The following is a 20,477-nucleotide window of genomic DNA, read 5'->3' as shown; positions in this document are numbered from 1 at the left end:
CGACGAAAGATTTCTTGTGATAAGTTTGACTAGTTCAAGCTTGTGAGTCTGTGCAAGATGAGTTTCCAACGTGCGGTGAAATGGATGGAAAACAACAGCTGTCTGGAAGGTAGAAAATGAATCTCAAATCTTAGAGTAAACTTTGGGAAATGATCAGGAGGAACAGGAACAGAAAGTACAGCATATATTTGTAGTTTGTGGGCTTAAGCATTTGAGATCTAATTGTAACTGCCAGCCTGCTGGAAGGTAGGTATTAAGGAAGGAAGGAAGAAAAAAATATGGATGGATAAATGGATGGATGGATAGATAGGTTTTTATCCACTGTTGCTAACCCACATGATACTTGTATAAGGGTTGTAGAGAGACACACTCAGAAAGGAACCACACCGTGAAGAATAGCTGGGCGGAGAATGGGGAAAGAAAGGTTGAGTGAGCACTTGGACGTGCACACACACACACATGCACACACACACACACACACACACACACAACCTAAATCATCATTGGAAAATCATTAGAAATCTGGCGACGTAAAGGGGCACAGATTGAGGGACAAACCCCCCATTCAAACAGACACAAAGACAGGCCAGCACACACACACTAACACACTCACAGAGAGGCAGCCGGGTGGAAGGGAAGTGGGGCGGTTCCAACGATACACTGCTGCGCACACACAGACACACACACACACACACAAACCTCACAAACAACCCTCCATACTTCCCACCCCGCCCGCCCACCTCCGTCGACATTTATTGCTCCTTCTGTGTGAATGTCTTTGAGTTTCATTCACATGTCGGCCATTGTGTGACTGTGTGTGTGTGTGTGTGCACGCATGAGTGTGTTTGTGTGTGTCTATGGGTTTGTCACTGTGAATGAGGGCTCCATTACTGATTCATTTGTGTGTAGTTAACCACTGCGGAGAGAAGGCTACATTTTATTTGTCTGAACCCAACCCTGACCATATGTCAACACCTTCCCCAGCTCACTCTTCTTCCTCCCCTCCACTCCCCTCTTCTTTCTCCTCCTTCTTCCCCCATTCTCCCTTCCCCTCTTCTTTCTCCTCCTTCTTCCCCCGTTCTCCCTCTGGACTTCACACTTCTCCTACTCTTTCTTTTCTAAATCATCCCTTCTTTTTTTTCTCCTTCACCCACACAGTTCATCTGCCTCCTCCCCCTCCTCCACTTTCTTGTCTGTACTTTCTGCTAAGAAGTTGCCTCCTTGCTTTCTTCCTTTAGCTGACTTTTGGAAAGCTATCGCACAGCTGTGTGTGCGTGCGTGTCTGTGTGTGTGTGTATGTGCGTGCGTGTGTGTGTGTGTTCTAGGTCGATGGGGACAGGCCTCTTTCCCTGTCAGCTACAATCAGCACTCACGTGTGCCAGTAATGTTGTGTATTGTCCGAACACATCACTAGAGGAGCATCTGAGACGTCCATTAAAGTTCAAAGCAATTTATCACTATCTCCCTCCTCCTCTCTGCGTCTCCCAACATCCCTCACTCCCTCCTCCTTCTCCCCATGCTGTCACCGTCTCCTCAGTTCAATTCAAAAGGCTTTATTGGCAAGACCGTTTCAAGAACAATGTTGCCAAAGTACAATTTTGTCCAAATTTTCGACTAGTCCAACAGCAGCAATATGAACGTTAACCTATCCTGTGTGTGTGTGTGTGTGTGTGTGTGTGTGTGTGTGTGTGTGTGTGTGTGTGTGTGTGTGTGTGTGTGTGTGTGTGTGTGTGTGTGTTTGTGTGTATGTGTGTGCGCGTGTGTGTGTGTGTGTGTGTTCATGTTAAGGGAAGCACATGTTACAGGAGCCATATTGAAATCACTCCCCAGTTAACAATAATGTTATGAATCATATGAAGAAACAGTGTAATTCACTCAGTGTGTGTGTGTGCGTATGTGCGTGCGTGCATGTGTGTCTGGGTCATTCATGTCAATCACTGTCCCTCAGGTTGTAGGAAGTTGATACATATTGGGCAGCAAGATATGTCCTGTCTCCCTCTCCCTCTCCTAGGAGTATGTTTAATTTTGAGAGGTCATTAAGCTCTTTGAAATATGAAATTACAGAGCTGAACTTGTTAAAGTAAATGTTCCTTATTTTATTGAGTGTTTTACATTGTAGGAAGAAGTTCATCTCTGTTATCTTTTGGTTGCTATGGTTTTTGTGTGTTTTCCTTTACCAGTTCATGGTCACTGGGCCCATATTTGGTTAGGATCTGTCTCTGCTTTCTGTCTCTTACAGTGGAAATATATTCTGCCGATTCATAATCTCTTTTTAGGGCCAGATAACATTTTAACTACTTTACTTTTTAGTTTCTTTTTTTTACCTCCAGTGATTTAAATAGGTTTCTTTACATTGCAGTATAATTTGGTTTACTCTGATTGGTGTTTGTGAACAGTGTGTCTGACATGGGGGCAGTTTCAGTCTCAGCACCAGTTGACATTGGGGACTCTTTTCTGGGCTTAGCTCTTGTGTTTGGAGGGCTTTGGAATGGAGGGGGGTTGGATTTAAAGTGATTAAAATATGTGAACACTCTCCTTTGAGTGTTAATTATCAGCTGGTATCTGCCTAATTCTGCTCTACATGCGTTTGTTGGTGTTTTTCTGTGTACGTGTCTCCTCCTCCTTCCACTCTCTGTCTCCATCCGTCACCTCTGCACTGCTGCTTTTGCTCAGACTTGAATTAAAATTCAAATAGGATTAATCTGTATGACTTTTTTTTTGGGCTAAATCACGTTGGGCAAGGTGAAAAATGTAAATTTCAATTCTAAATAAAGATGAAAATATTGCAGACACACTCTTTCTCTTCCTGTCTTGCATTTGTCTGTCCCTCTCCCTCTCTCTCTCTCTCTGCCTCTGTCTGTCACACTTGCTAATGCACGATGCCCTTGTCATCTTGAGTGTGATTTGTGACAAGCTGAAGCTCCTGAAGGCTTTGAGTGTGTGTGTGTATGTGTGTGTCTCTGTGTCTTTGTGTGTGTGCCCCTAGCGTGCGCGTGTGTTTCCTGTGTGACAGGAGCCACCTCGGGGTAATGATAACTTTAGACGGCGAGTTTAAATATTAAACTGGCCTTAACAACTGACAGCTCTCTAACACTCGTTCAGCAGCCGTTCAACATGCATGCACAAACCCCCCTACCCATTCGCAAACACTCGCCCACATGCGTTCCAGCCTTGACAGTAAGTAGCTTTCCTCAGCATACATGGCTGTATGGATGTGTGTGTGTGTGTGTGTGTGTGTGTGTGTGTGTGTGTGTGTGTGTGTGTGTGTGTGTGTGTGTGTGTGTGTGTGTGTGTGAGTGAGTGTGTGTGTGTGAGTGCATATGCGACAAAGTTGGATTTGGACTTGTTTTTAATCAGTGGGATTTTGCAAATGGCCTCGGGCTTCTCCCAGGGACTAATTAGTGATGTGACTTCAGCATAATAAATAAACACGCACACCCGAGCGTGCACACACACACACACACACACACATACAGACACCAATACAGCATCAAAACAAAACAAAAAAAAGAACACAAGAGAGAGTAAGAGGAGAGTCAGGATTTACAGATCAGATGAAGAAAGCTTACATTTACAAGGGAAGTAAACAAATGTGCCGATACTGCCTGATCCACACGGCTGCTTTCTGTCTCTAACCTAATTTCTTCCTTTTCTCTCTTTTTTGCCTTTACAACATGTTTTTGTTGACTTTTCACTTTCTATTTCTCTCCCTCTGTCTGCCTCTCTCTCTCTCTCTCACACACACACACACACACACACAGATTTCACTATTTAATGTGTTGACAGCCTGCGCCCAAGTGAGAGCAGAAGGTTGACGGCCTAAGAGAATTCCTCGGGCTTTTCCACACTGCACCTTAATGCGTGCACACACAAACACACACACACACACACACATACACACACATATACACATTCTGGCTGTGTAAACCGGAGAGATTAGCAGCTCATTACCATACCACAGCGGGACTACACACAGGGGACTGTGTGTGTCTGTGTATGTATGTGTGTGTGCCAGCACACCTCAGAGCATTGTCTTCTGGTCATAACAACAACTGTTCCATTATTTGTCAGTGTGTGCCAGGATGAAAGTGTCTTTAATCAGGAGGACAGAAAAACAGAGTCCACAGAGAATTACTGAATATGTTTTCATCGCCGAGACAATTATCAGATTAAACAAATTCACCTCGTTAAGCAGATAATCCATCTGTCCAATCAGCAGGCAGGACAGAGGCAGCAGCACCTGCTCCCCGGCGGTGACCTCAGACAGATGTGGAGATGTGGAGATGATCCACTTTCAGCTTTGCTGTTCGGATTCGAGGGAGGATTGTTTCATCCTTTTGAAGTCTTACATTTGGCATGGAAAGGGGAATGCAACCCAGTTTACAAATTCTACTTTTCATGTTTATGGGGTAAGTTGATTGAGCTCTACATAACTCCACACTTTACTTTCCATGCAAAGTTCTGCATCATTTAAAAAAAAAAGAGGGATTCACTCTTCGGTGCTGCAGTGCCACCATGATCTTTACCGAGTGGCCTCAGGAGTAATATGAACTCACTTGAGTGTTTTGCCTGCAGCTCCTCAAAAGAAAGTTTTCATTCAGGGGTTCCCAAGCCACATTCACCATGCCAGTGCAGAGATTTGAAGCAGCAACACAGCTGAGACTTTTGGGCTGCAGAGTAAGAACACAGTCACAGTCAGCCTGTACTGGGAAAATAACAACATTGCTTATGCTGTATTCAGGGTTGAGTTTGTTAATAATGATGTTGTAGACACTACAATTTTTCAGTTTCCAACTATGAGACATCACATGGTACAATAATATAGTTACAGTTGAACAAAATATGAAGTCTCAAAATGAAGGGGTGATCATTGTGCCCTATACTCCGCTGTAACAGTAAAGTAATTACACAATCATTTTCAGCCTATGTCTTACCTTGATTGTTGGATGAAAGGTGCACTGAACCATCAAAAAAAGTATGTAACACACTGATGAAAGATACCAAGAAACAGCAGCGATCAACTTTAATTTAAACTAAGACAGAGGATGATGATGGTGTTAAACAGACTCATGAACATCTAGAGTTCGATGGCAACTGAGTCCAAGCAAACTCAAGCTGCTGATGTGCAGCTGGATCTGGAGAGCTCGAAATGCTTTGTTTGCAATGTTTATTTCTACCTTGCCGATGAGCTGGCGTCAGCTTATCACACGTAACCATCAATGGTCATCTGATCCATAATCGTTCTTGCTAAGGTTGTTGCTAAGGTTGTTCCATGTGTTATTTGTGTTGTCCACTCTCATACTTCACTTTGGATTTGGGCTTGAACATGTGACATTTGATGAGATAATGAGAAAAAGTTGTAAAATAAAACCACTCTGGTTTGCTGCACAGATATCCAGAAGCTGGCCAATCGGAACAGAAGAAGAGGCTGAACTGAGGGGCTGTATAAAGGGCCAGTATGATTTTTTTAGTTTTTTGAACTGTAAATGATACTGAGATATTCCAGTAGAGCCCAGATTTAACATATGAACCTCTGGATGTGCATAATAAGTCCCCTTTAAGGTTTAAAACACTTTAACACTGTTTATCTGTACCTAGAGATCCCACCAAAAACAGTCAATATGACAGACTGAAAAACTAGCATTAGCCACCCTGTTACAGGCTATAGGCAATATAAGTGGACCACAATGCAGTACAGAAAGCTGAATGGCTCCACTTTATCAACACTTTAATACTGACTTAAAATCTGCTGTAAATGCCTCATTGGTACCGAACAGATTGTTTTGTGCACACGTAGGAAGCCTGAATGAAATTCTGTTGACCAAACAACTTTTCCATCAGACTGGTGCTATTCACTCTGAACAATAAGACAGAATCTGGTCGACTAAAAATCATTCAAGGTCCTGTCTCACACACACACACGCACACACACACACACACACATACACACACATACACTTTCTGCAGTCATTTACAGTTTTTCTGTGCATTAGTAAGACATCACACAGACAGAGGACAAATCAGACTTTTGGCTCATGTTTCTGGCTGCAGGAGACAGCAGGTAGTGTTCACAACAACAGACACATCCTGGGGCAGATCTATTTTAAAGCTGACAGCTGGTGACTTTCTCCTTTAAGGAAGAGGAAATGCAACCTGAAGCCTTGATCAGGACAAAGGCCGAGATTTATTTAGTCTTATTAAAATGATCACAGCCATGCCAGTAAGTAGAACAATGTGTGTTTCACTCATTCATACACATCCGCAATTTGTGTGTACTTACAATCTTCTGTTTATTTGTGCTACAAAAAAACTGAAGACAAAATGCTTCAGTTGCTCTTTATGCTGATGTAATTGATTTATTATTCGGGTCATTGTATTCATTTTTTCTTGTACAACAGCTGAGAGCTGGGGGTGTGGGTGGGAGAGGGTGAGTGAGCTATCTGTATTTGCAATTTGTTATGTAATGCTGTTTTGGTTTGTATGTGTTTTATAATTTTGTATTTGTGTCTGTGAGACCCACTTGAAAATGAGATGCTACATCTCAAGAGACTATCCTTTCAAAAAATTCAAATTCAAAAACACTCAGAACACACACACACAGACACACAGAGACACACACTTACACACACACACACAAACACACACACAAAGACACACAGACACACACACACACTTCTTCACAATCAGAAATCAGGGCCTGGCTGTAGAGAGAAAAGAGAATTCATTAAACTCAGCCACCCACGCTGGGCCACAGAATAGACGGGGGGTAGCGAGGGAAGGAAGGCGGGAAGGATGATGATGAGAGAGAGAGAGAGAGTGAGAGAGAGTGCAAAGACGGAGAGAAAAGAGTGAGAGAGACTAAGGCGAGGGAAAGGGAGGAAGAGAGAGAGAGAGGGGATGAAGTCCTCTTAGCAGGGGCCCACCAAATGAAGTGGATAGGAGGTCAGTTGAACAGAAAAGCTCTTTAGGAGCAAAGGGATGAGAGAGAGAAAGGAGGGTAAAGAAATAACAGAACAGTAGAGGAAAAAGGAGAGCATGAGTGAGAGAGGTGTTAGATAGGCTCTGGGAGTTAGTTTGAGATCATAATACACACACACACACACACACACACACACACACACACACACACACACACACACACATAGATGCGATGAAAACATGTCCTCAGAAACCAAGATTTTGCCATGTGCCACTATACTGTCAAACTGCTTTAGCCTCCAGCCAATCACACACTGTTGTCCCTGCTCAGTAGCCAATAAGCCATCCCAACACCTTTTAACCAAACCTGACTGACAACCAATCAGATGACGTATTGCTGGTCATCCTGGTTGCGACCTAAAGCCGACAAGTCAGCCTCTCCGTCTCTAACCTCCACTGCTCCGTCCTCATCCTGGACCTAATCCACGCTGCGCTAATCTGGTTAACTAGAGCTGTTTCTGAAATGAACAAAAGCCTAATCTAATTCCCATTTAGCACTAATTAAGAGATTATTGACCTCACATCCTATTATCATAATCATCGAGCTTTGGCACACAGTCAAGCAGAAACAGGAGGAGTCAATAAAACAACAGAAGTGGTCAAGAATCAGATGCCAGCGCTGGTGTAGCTACTGTTAGAGATTCTGTGTGTGACAACAGCGCTCACTCAGATAAGACGCAGAGATACACCGAGGAAAGAAATGTGAGCTTTCTCTTTCTGCTTCTGCACACACACACACACACACACACACACACACACACACACACACACACACACAGAGACACACACTCCACCTTAAGCCTTTTACTGTCCAGAATGTCAGCAGCCATCTCCAGCACCGGGGCCTGTCACACAGAGTGAGAGAGAGAGAAAGTGCGATGGTGTATGAAGTGTGCATGTGTGTGGGTGTGGGTGTATGTGTGTGTGTGGGTGTATGTGTGTGTGTGTGTGTGTGTGGGTGTGTGTGATAGAGAGAGTGAGACAGAGAGAGAAGCTGAGGGACGGAGACACGGAGAAGGGAGGGGTGTCCTTGAAAGAGGACAGAGGTGTTCAGCTGGATCTAATGTGATGGAGGAAACAACTGGAGCACACACACACACACACACACACACACACACACACACACACACACACACACACACACACACACACACACACACACACACACACACCACTGTTGCATCAATAACACTCCTTTTCAGAACAAAAAAGCAAAACATTTGTTGGGATGAATTCACATGAAGCCACAATCCTTCTGACTAAATCCGTTTGTCCCATTCAACCCTCCACAGACCAGTCTTTTATATCTCCAGTATAGGAATGGGAGTGAGAGTGGGACCAAGCCCCAGCCTGGTGCTGCAATGGGCCTCAGCATCATTATCATCAGCAGCGGCCCCTCTCAGATGCGCCAGCACAAGATCAAAGGAAAGCCTCTCAATCTTCTCCCCTCACTGAGGCAGCACAGAGCTGCTCTATAACTGGCATCTTGGTCCTGCGATAATCCTCCCATTGATCTACTTCACAGAGTTCAGTCTGCACCGAGGCTTCAGAGTTGAGGGTTAAAGATGCTGAAGAATGTCTGTCAGAGTTTGCAGCACTGGGTGCCAGATCTTATTAAGCCATACGCTGGCCAAGCTTACAGTGTCCTTTTTTTTTTCTTCTTGTAACTTGTTTTCAAGGTGCTTTGCTTGTGAAGTAATTTTAATGTTTTATGAGGGCTTCTAGCATTTGCATAGATTCTACCCAGATCATCATTTAGGCTTTTGTAAAGGATACAAAAATAGGTTATGTATTTAGCACAAGCAATTAAAAAGCATATCCGCTGCAACATGTAGGCATGGAATAGGGGGGCAAATTAATTCACCTTATTTTCTGGTTCCTTCCTTTCCTTTGAAGTCCATGAGGGGGAGTTTAGACTGGAAGGCAGAGGGAGAGGGTGGAGGGTGAGGATGAATACAGGGAACAAAAGACCAGAGAGCCATTACCTCAGCTCTGCCACTGGGCCTCTCTCTTCTCAACGTCTCCATCTACCGGTGGCTGGACAAACTGCCGGCTTGTCCTGAAAGTTTCTGCTGACTGGCACTGCTGAGTTGACAACATGGAAGTCTGTTGGATAAAAAAAGTATGTTGTAATTCAATAAACACAACAATTTAAACAAACAAAACAAAAACAAAAAGGTAAAGTTGCTGCATTTCATATAATTCTCAAGAAAAACTTGTCAAAGATGAGCCAATCCAAACACATTTCTAAGGAGAAGTGGATCTGTTACTGCTGAATGGAAAGGTTGTTTGATCAGTTTGATAAGTAATAAAGCAGGATTACCAAATACACACATCATGGTAGATAAATGAATCCTGAAGCCTCATTTTGCCATTTTTGTTTAAGGGAATAGTTTGAAGGAAATTATCTTACTAGTGTTAGATGAGAAGATTGATACCATGCTCATGTTTGTCCAGTAAATATGGAGCTAGCTACCACCAGGAGCTTGAGTTAGCTTAGCTTAGCATAACTTAACATTTTTGCATTTCAGTTTTTGTAATAGTAGTCCAAGAACACACTGTTAACTAGTGAGCTTTGATGGTAATCTTTAAAACACTGGAAAGAGCCAAAATAGCAATCCCTTTTCCACCTTTAATGCTAAGCTAAGCTAACCAGCAGCTTATTTTACTTCAGTAACAAACAAAATGGAATTATCATTCTTCTATCACCCAAAAGGTCTACCGCTACAGCAAGGAGACAGTTAGCTTTGAATAAATACTGGAGGCACTGGAAGCAGGTGTAACTCGTTGTATCTTCACACTTAGGCAAGAAATGTATCTGTTAACTACAACTCATAACTTTTACACTTAAGTTTTTGTACGTATTAAACAAAGGAGATATTTAATTATATTTAGTGCTGCTGGCCACTGTATAATTTTACGTTTGGACAAACCAGACTAGCTGTTTCATCCTGTTTCCAGTCTTTATGCAAAGCTAAGCTAACTTGGCTGCTGGCTCTGGTTTCATATTTATCTTGCGAATATAATAATAATGAATTTTTCAAACCAAAGTCTCACTGTAACCTTTACTTTTGTCATGAACTAAAATGACCAAATTATATTAAATTCTAAATAAAAAAGTATGGCAAACATAGTTCATCAATGTGTCTGACATGAAGTGATGCACTGTCTAAACAATGTGATTCAGGTTGTTGAGGCAAAACAGGACTGTGGTTTGGTCAGCATGTATTAATGTGAATTTTCTTATCCACAGCCAACTGTGAATGTGTAAGTGGTGGATGAGACTTATCGCATATGTTTTTTTCCTTTTTTTTGCTTTATAAACACTATAAACACTCATAGGCTAACACACACACACACACAAACCTACTCACACGCCTCCGTCTTAGCTGCACGATTTTTCCAAGCTTGGCAAAATGCATTGATAAGCAAGTGCACGCCTGCACACATACACACACGCACACATAAACTGCACTGTGAAATTGGGTCAGCAGTGGAGAGTGGGCTTTAATGCTGAGCACATACGCTCTCTAAAACTGATCTGCATATTCATGTGGGTGGCTATCAAAATGACACACACACATACACACACACTCACAAGTAGACATGCACACACATAAATAAGTACATGCATGTACACATCGGCCTAAACTTATCCATCCCACACACGTGCCCACATGCACACATACATGTATATTCACACATGCACACATACACACACACACACACACACACACACACAAAGCACAAAGGAAACCGTGAATCTCATGGATATTGTAACTGTCAGGGAGCTACAGGGGGCATTTATGTTCTTCTCATTCTAATTCTGTGGTTAAAAATGAGCTTCTTCCTCTCCCAGCTATACCCTGTCAATCATTTTCTTCCTTTTCCTTCCACTTCTCTTCCCCTATTTTCATCTTTTTTCCCCCCACTGGCAGCAGCAATGACCATCTTTCAGAGCAAAGTGAAGTCCGGCTAATGCTGACCGCCTAGCAGAACCATTACTTCAGAACTTCCAAAAATGTTGTAACATTGTCAAAAGTCTTAGAAGTGCACACATACACCTCCAAAGAGGTATTCCCACACTAAAAACGGGAAAAAAAAGTCATCATCGCCCAGAATCATTCTGCTGCTGAGCTTAGAAGTGTTGGATTGAGGCAGTGTGAAAGAAAGGTGTGAAAGTGGGGAAGAAGAAAAGGAGAGGGATGGAGCGAGGGGGAGAAAATGAGAGGTCTCTCCCCAAGGATATACTTGTCAAAAACCCCTACTTTGCGTTTCTGACTTTTTTCAGTGATGAACAACAGTTTTCTCTGACAAAGCATTTTCTTGCTTATTTGCAGACGGAGGGAGGAGACGGGGCTCAAGTTGGAACGTGAGAAACTGAAAGGATGTAACAAAGGATTCAGAGCCAGTAAGCAGATACAGTAGCTCTGAAGGCCGCTAGGGGCCGGGGAGTTTGGAGAGGAGGGGGAAGGGTTTGGGGAGGGTGGGGTGGTGAGAGAGGTGGTGTGGTGGTGCTGGAGGTGTGGGCTGGTGGTGTCTTTTGAAGAGAGATGGTAGGGGAAAGAAAAAGGAGGAGACAGAGAGAATGAGACAGAGAGAGAGAGGGAGAGAGAGTGTGTGTGTCTCCTGTGTATGTGTTTGGGGACCCACACAGTGAGGCCTGAGCATGTGATTTATTTCAGAATACTAATGTCTCTTTGATCTCCTCTGCTTAAAAAAAACTCCCTGCTGGGATTGTGGGCATGCACACACACACGCACACACACACATACACACTCACACTCACACGCACACACACGTGCACACAAATGCATATATGTATTTATACACACGCTTGCACACACTCCTACATACCTACAAGCACACACACCCACATTAATATTGTTGTGTCCCCACGACTGACTGCTGAACAGGGCTCATTTATGCACACACTCACACGTTCAGTCACACACACACACACACACACACACACACACTCCAGGGCGTCTAATCTACTTTAACTATCATCAAATCCGTAGAGATCCAATTACAAAGATAGAGGAATATTTGTTTTTCTCTGTGCATCCTAAAAGACTAATTAAATTTTCATGTAAAGATGAAATTATTTGATACAACACAAATGTCTTTTCATTCTCATAATTGTAATGTAATATGTTTTAATTGGGGATCCTGTGACTACCTCGCCCTATTTCCACAGCTGCATTTCTAGGTTATCTGCTACAACGGTTACAAACTGAATAGTGACTTATTCCTCATACCTTTCTTCCTGGTATCATTACAGTGATATTCCATGTCTGAGTCATGGGGGCTAGAGCGTATCCCAGCATGCACTTGGCAGAAAGCAGTCAATCAAAGACACAAACATTTAGACTCAAATTTACACCGACATCATTTCAGTCCTCCTCTTTGACTTGTATGTCTCTCATTACCTTGAAAAAGAAAGAAGAAACTACATTTCATGACTTTATAAATAGCGTGAGTAGACATATAATATATATATATATATATTTTAATTTCATTCCTATAATATTTCTTCATTACAAAAATATGTTTTCATCACAACAACTGCTGCAAGTGGGTGGGTATGGTCGTTGCCCACCGATATATGTGTGTGTGTATAAGAAAATACATATTTGCATAATATTGTGAACACACTACTGCAGACCTCTTGACCTGAACAGCTCTGTGAGGCTGCTTTGTGCTAAATACTAACACTCACAGCTCACAGTGACAATGCTAAGGGATGGTTTGCAGATTCTGGATAATATTTTCTTTTACATCTTGTCTATTTCATGTTTTATATAAAGCACTTGGCTGCCGAAAGGTACTCTACAAATAAACTTACCTCATCCTACTGCATGTTCGTCATCTGAAGTTAACGTGTAAGCATTGAGTCTGAAGAGCATGACATTAGTTTCTCATGTATTTGTTACTAAACATACATTTTGACCTGGTGGTGCAATACAAAAAAATTAGGGATTACCAAATTTTTACAGTTCATCCTCAGGGGGACACGAATCTAATTTAATGGGAATCCATCTCATAGTTGCCATTTGACATTTCACTCTGAAGCACAAATGTCAGCCTCATGATAACAGTAGAGGAAAAATCAGTGGATCACTAAAATGTATGTGCAAAATTTCTTGCCAATATATCCACTTGTTATTGAAATATTTCAGTTTGGACCAAAGACCACTCACCATGGACACTAAACCTTGCTGCTAGTCTAACTAGAAATATCTTGTAAGAGACTTTTTACTTTTTAAGCCTACTGCCTCTGTTTTTACACAGTAGAATTGCAGTAAAGTTATGATATCTGTCCTGTCTCCTCTGGTTTCAATAAACGCTTTCCTACATGTCTCAAAATAAGCCTAAACCCAGCTGTTAACTGCTGACTTCTGTATGTACCGTATCTGTGGATGTACATACATAAAGTACATACCCGTGACTCAGTCTCCTCGATTATGAATTACCCACTTGCATGATTATAATTTAATTTAAATCGGCAACTCTGGAAATAAGCACTTTCCCTCTCTGATACAAAAACATGACATTTACTGGAGATATTGTAGAAGTTGTAGATAGCTGAGAAATTATTGTGCCGTGAAAATGCAACTAGGCTAGAAATATCTCAGTGTCATCCAAGTTTGGACAGTTATCCGCAGCAATGAGAAAAGTACACCACCAAACAACACAATAGACCCATAAATGGAAGGTGCAGTGTCAATAGCTGTCACTTGAGTTTAAATGTTTTAGTGTGCAATTCCTTTCAAAATGTCTGTCCATACTGCTCAGGCTTGAAATAGCAATAGTTAGTAGCTTCTCTCCTCCTGCAAGTCCCTACAGTCTCTGTTGATACACGGTATCTGTCAGAAACTCCAGCTCCTCCCTGATGAACACCTCCAGTAACAGCCTCAGGGACGTCTGTGCATGCAGCTGCTAGCTAGGCTCTGCTGTGTTTTCCAGCCCTCGTCTTCTCAGCAGACAGCACACATAGTACCTTAGTGATGCCACCTCTCAAAGGGCGCTGCCTCAGGGTGGCGCAATGCTCCAACTCCACCCAGTGAGGGAATTAGATGCAGTCAGTCATGTACATCTCCAAAGAACAAAAAAATCAAGTACGCTTTTCATTGTTTATCCTCTACAGACATGCATCAACACATACAAAAATATTCTGTTTGGAACAATCAGTGTCTGGTGTGTCTATTCCACAATGAAAGTTCAAATTGCCACATTAAAATCCAATAAAATTGTATTTACTCCTCTCCTCTCCAGAAACTACAAATATGCAAATTTAATTTTCAGCTTCATTCAAGTTTACCTGCTGAACACAAGATGTCTCCTACTTCACTGTAAAGCCTATTCTCAGTTTGTGTGCACTGGAGGATTCAAGTTTCCACATTACACCTGTCTAAGTTGAATATTGGAGCAGGACTGGCCACAAAACTAGTTGGGATGTCACAAGTCATCTTCTAGGCCCACCACTTAAAATCATATTTCTAATGAGCTCAGAGAAACGTTTCATTTTCAGTAGATCAATATGAAAACAGGCTCCTAGTATCAAACTCTGCACAAACATCATTCTGCACAGCTAAGCTCTACCATCCAACTGTAACAAGAAAAAAGGAAAAAACACGACCCTGCTTTTCTAAAGTAGATGGTGCCATCTAGTGGCTGCTTCAGGAGTTGCACTAGGGGTGGAGCCTAACACGAGGAGGGCTGTCTCAACTTGAGACACTTCATTGTTCAGGAAGACATTGCAAGATGGGTCATGGACAGCTGGAGGTCCGACTGAACAATAAAGAGTACAAAAACTGGCTGAAGGCAGGAAGGTGTCTGCTCATACTGAAGGAGGGCCTCCACCCTTTCGTCAATAGAGAGACGAGACATTTCCACAGACACTTGCTCGATCAAGTCGCTCTTCTACAAACACCGTGTATGACTTCATGTAGACCGAGAGGCAACAAGGTGAGCTGTATATCCTGCAGGTCCAACTTGTTTCTCATCTTTAATCATGTTTTGCTTATTTGTATCGCATTAAATAGTGGCTGTGACAAGTGAATAGACTGATTTTTGACATAGTAAAAGTTAGGGCAGTGAAGGGGAGGTCTAAACTAATCATTTTAAAAGGGGGGTGGGATTTGTCACACCCTTTTATAAGTCTTTGACGCCCATAAGGTACAGTAAAAGTAGTGGTTTGATCCCTCTGACTGATATATTATTATATATGACATTAGATTATTAATAGTGAAGCATTAGTGTTAGAGCAGCATGTTACTGCTGTAGCTGCTGGAGGTAAAACTAGTTTACACTACTTTATTTGAAATATCATTATTATAATTAATTGAAATGAAACCATGTGAGAAGTTTAGAGAGGGGGGAAATCACTATCTGGTGGAGCTGTTAACAACTCATAGACATCTGATATGTGAGCCTGACTACACACTGCTTTTTGTAAGATGTCACATGACAAAAAGGTTAGAAACCACAGCTGTCACATAAATGTAGTGAAGTAGAAAGTACAATATTACCCTCTGAAATGTAGTGAAGTGGAAGTATAAAGTAGCATCAAGTGGAAAGTACAAGTACCTCAGAATTGTACCACCATTGGCACTTGTATGTTTAATATTCCCTACTTATTCTCACAGTGACTTGCTTAAAGTATCAGTTAAGATAAGTTAATTGAACAACTACATTCATGCAGACAGTCTGTATATGATAGAAGCCTGTGTGTGTATGTGTGTGTGTTCTCAGCTTTCCAAGGTATGCAGTGCATGTTCGACGTGGCAGAAGATGATCCTGAGACACCACAGACAGCCTGATGGTACTGTGAACTGGGACAACTGTTTCCCTCCCGCCTGGAGAACAGACCACTGGGAGGTGGCCAAGGTAGTCTACAAACCACTGCTCACACACACATCATCGTCTAAACACTGTGCAGGTCTCTGGTGCATAGGTAATTTTCTCTCAAGTTAAAGTGAAAGTTTACACAAGGCAAACAACTGACTGTGACTTTTGAATGGACTTTGGTGTTCATACGTTATCTGTCACATATTTTGTTTGTATGTTTGAATGAATAATGATATACAGATATACAGAAACTTATTCCACATAGTCACTTGATTGACCAGCAGACATGAGGTTTATAGGAAAGGTTGTCCACCTTCTGACATACAGCTAACACTAACAATGTCACTAGAGTGTAATAGAGCCTACTAGTCATGCCACAAGTTTATTATAATTAACATAACAAGTAAAAATTACATTTGTTCGGAAGCGTAACCTTGGATTGATTATTTTCAGTAGTGTTTAAGGAAGCATGAAATCATTTTTGATCTATCTATCATATTCTGACTCGTGAAACAAGTGAAGCTCCATGTGTGAAATTGATCAAATGATCATATCACATGGTCAACTAAAGTCATATGCTGCATTTTTGACCTGTTAAAAGAAAGTTTTAACTTATAAGACTTAAAGGATTCAAGCAGCCTGTGACTGCTTCTAAAGATTGACCTGAATGTTTGTGTCTAATGGAGGTCTCTCTCTCTCTCTCTCTCTCTCTCTCTCTCTCTCTCTCTCTCTCCTCTCTCCTCTCTCCTGCAGGCTTTTATGCCTAGAGGTCAGGCCCAGAAGAAGGGTGCACATGAATGCGATGCCCCTGCTCTGCTCAACCTGATCAACTACTGTAATCATTTCCGTGTGGATGTAAAGTACGTGAAAGAGGTAAACACACACACAAATGCCTGTTACATGCTGTATTGTTATATATGTTAAGTAAGGCTACTTTTGGTCAGTCTTTCTCAAGTCTTAAGGTGAGAATATTGTCACATGGCTTTTTTTAACCAGAAGCAGTCTCTGTGTATGTTCAAATGTGAGAATATACACAGATAAAGCATTAAAGATTGTAAATAAGCTTGATTTCCACTCCCACTGTTTGACACAACAAGATGTCAATAATAAATTAATACATTTAGATAGATTGTTAGAAAATTGTTCTGTGCCGTTTTCAGTGCATCTGATACAAGTACAGAGACATTACAATAAACAAGAACACAATAGACAAACCATACACCCACCCTCCCAGGACAAAAAGACAGGTTGACAATAGGACAAGAAACCCAACTTAAATACAGTACAATACTAAAGTGCAGTTATTCAGTACTAAAGTGCAATGTGCTATTCAGTCTTAGTTGTCTTTTAACATGGATATGCTGGTAGGTATGAATGATCTGCGGGCTCTGTTTGTCTGGAATGAAGGCATCCTGAGCCTCCTACCTAAATATCAAGATGTAAACTCATATTGATAATGGATGAAAAGGATAGTAGAAAATGATGAAACAATGAAAAAACATCAGAAGTAGTATAAAAAAAGAATAAAATTGAGCATGACAGTGAATAAAATGAACTTTATAATGCATGTTTGACTACATCATAATTTAAATGGCCTCACATGGAGACTGAAAAAATAATTTGGACTCAGTAAATATGCATTTTAATTGTGAGTCTCACTACTTATTTTTTATGTTTATCACCATGTGTGTGTGTGTGTGTGTGTGTGTGTGTGTGTGTGTGTGTGTGTGTGTGTGTGTGTGTGTGTGTTCCAGGTGATACGATACAGGAATCACTTGATGCACTCTGATATGGAAGTGACAGATGACTGGATGAGTCACTACCGGACATCTCTGACACACCTTGTGCAGCAGTTCAGCAACGTACCAGAAATGGCAGCAACTAAGCAACAGATAAATCACGTGAGCATGTTTGTCTGTGTTTATGCACTGATCCTGCTCATATGTTGTGTTGTGTTGTGTCACAGTTTGTGTGCATTATGTTTTGGTTTTGTTTTTTCCAGATGCTGGCCGTTGATTTGTCAATATCTGCCTCTGGTTGGGACCAAAGGGATTCTGCTTTAGAGTTTGATTCTGATAGCCAGCCCGAGATCAGCGCTGACATTATCAGACAATGGGAAGCTGAGTTGCTACAAGAGAGGCTGGAGGAGTTACTGCATGTTGCTGCTGCTCCTGCCGATGATGATAAAGAGACACTGGTGAGAAGAACAGATTTACATTATTATTTATTTGACCTTTTATTAAATCAGTTTAGATTTGAGATCAGCAGGAGAAAGAGAACAGAGATAAGCCACATTACAAAACACAGCAAGTCACACATTCATCTCTTAAAATGTTCAAAATTAAAAGTTTGAATTTATTCAGTTGGATGAATTAAGGTGGTGTGAGCAACAGGTCGATTGAGGTTTTTCTGTCCTAAACATGCTTTATTCCAATATAAGAAACATTTTAACAACAGATTCTGCACCAATTGGTCCACATGAGATTTAAAATGAAGACAGCCATCTATCCAAACTGACCAAGGACTTCAGTTACAGTAGCATGATGTGTAGGGATGACAGGGAGATAAAGTGAGGTTCTGCAATGATCTCTGAAGAACATAAAAGTCAGACTTTAATCGAGACAAAGCATAGAACCTTGTTGTACCCCTCTCCACCCCCCGGTTATTAAATAATGATGAAATAAACGTTATTTCGAGAGTGACAGATAGCCTGTGTTATATCAGACCAAGCCTGGGAAAGTGTAGCACACATGTTATCATTTAATACAAGTAAAGTGGAAGATATAGTACTATTTTGTGGCCTAAAATTACTGCTGTGGCTAGAGAATATAGTTACAGGTGTCCATGTGCACTTACACTCATACAACAAACGTATATTAAAAAAAGGAAGATGTCATATGACATCAACTATCTCTCTTTCTCTTTCTTCCTCAGGATGCTGAGCAGTTGATGACCCTGGGTGGTTTCCTGCAGACCAACACAGATCTGGCCGAGAGGTTTTCTGCAGAGCTCCAAGCCATCAACTCACTGAAGGCGGGAAAATGAAAACGTGCACAGAACAGAAATGGACCCGAGTGCTTATACAGCTATACAATATTGAATCCTTGTCAAGAATTTATTATCACATAAGGGGCTAAATTCACAAATGGACTTTACAAAGTACCCAAACGCACCACAAACTGCAATACCAAGAAAATAGTATGTCAGTGCTAGCTGTTTGGGTGTATGTAAATGAGATTATATACATACAATTGGTGCAAAATGTGTCCCTTTCTATGCAAATGAGCCTCATTGCAAATACAGTTTAATTCACAAAGACCAGCCCCACATCAGTCAAATTATTAGCGTCTTCAGAGAGTTGGTGGTAACTAAAGCCACTTTCTCTCTCGTTTGCTCACTTCTCTCTTCCAATCTTCAAGCTTGTGAGGCATTGAACGATATTGAATCGAACACAGAAGATTAATTACCGTCAGATGCTGACCGATCTGGTGTTAATGAAGTTACCGCTGTTGTGCAGCGTGCATAAATGCTCCCAGTGTCAGTTTGGAGACACGCTGCAGCCAGTTGTGGACTACAGACAGAACATCATTACACTGAACAACATTATTGTAACATTAACACATTAATCCAAAACATATCAGAGCTTCCTGTGTCATATTAATAGCTGTATTTGAACATTTCACAGTAGATGATGTTATAGTTGCAAAATAAGTTAGTTTGCAGCTATGGAGAATGCTGTGTGTGTGCACCTCTGCTAATTAAATTCACACAATTTAAGGCTTATGTGCTCTCTGCAGGTTTCATGATGTACAAACCTGTGTGCTGAAATGTGGATAAAAGCCTGGAAACAGCTGTGATCACTCAAACAGATGCAAAACCAGGCAAATTACACTTCGTAGAAAAACTTTATGGGTGTGTTTGCACTGTTATATCATTAGTGCAATATATTTTATGAATGGGACCTTGAGAAGGGGCAGATAGCGGTTGCAAATGATGCGTAATTCATGGAGCTAATAGCATAGTAGTCCATTTCATGAATGCACTCTTTAGATTTGTCTGCTTTTTTCTTTTTTTGTGTGTATTTATAATCATGATTCTGTTTACATATCATTGTTTGTCTTATTCTCTGACTGATGTTAGAAACTTTATGAACAAGCTACAGTTGAGAGCATAAGTAAAAAAAAAGAATGCACTTCCCCATAACTCAGTAGAGTTGTAGAGAGTTGTGGTTTTTATGCACTACTTCCCCAAATATGAGTGTAAACTGGTGCTTTATGGGGAAACAACCTGATTCCTGACCAAAGAGATCCTGCAGACATTCAGAATAAAGAGATGGATGCCCCGCCTTGATCCTTATTGACTTCATGACTGACATTATTCAGCCCCAGTGTGACCGTCTTTAACCCGACCCCCTTGGGAAATCTGAGGTCAAGTGTTTCTAGCCTAAACCTGGCTTTGTTATCATTTATAACTTTTAATTTTTAGCCAGTGGTGAAATAGGTATGCAGATTTACTGGAGTTAAAGTAGCAGAAACTCACGGTGAAAATACTGTAATAAAAGTGCTGCAATCAAAATGTTATCCATATGATTAAAAGTATGAGTGAAAAGCTAATGTAAAAGGTCTCAAAGTGGTCGCTTTTAGAGT

General features: G+C 41.3%; 2 protein-coding genes across 2 annotated transcripts in view; one reads left to right on the top strand and one right to left on the bottom strand.

Moving 5' to 3' along the window:
- Positions 1-20,477, bottom strand: part of pecr (peroxisomal trans-2-enoyl-CoA reductase) — a 200,450-nt gene that overhangs the window by 52,644 nt on the left and 127,329 nt on the right. The gene's annotated exons all lie outside the window — the stretch shown is intronic.
- On the top strand, positions 14,704-20,139 carry LOC128369378 (uncharacterized protein CXorf38 homolog). The gene is made up of 6 exons (XM_053330411.1): positions 14,704-14,949; positions 15,736-15,870; positions 16,585-16,704; positions 17,586-17,732; positions 17,834-18,028; positions 18,766-20,139. Exons 1-6 carry the CDS (start codon positions 14,746-14,748, stop codon positions 18,874-18,876), a joined length of 912 nt encoding a protein of 303 aa, XP_053186386.1. The 5' UTR covers positions 14,704-14,745; the 3' UTR covers positions 18,877-20,139.

Source organism: Scomber japonicus, chromosome 12 (genome assembly GCF_027409825.1).
Source record: "Scomber japonicus isolate fScoJap1 chromosome 12, fScoJap1.pri, whole genome shotgun sequence".
Classification (NCBI taxonomy): Eukaryota; Metazoa; Chordata; class Actinopteri; order Scombriformes; family Scombridae; genus Scomber; species Scomber japonicus.
This window is presented reverse-complemented; position numbering and strand designations above follow the sequence as displayed.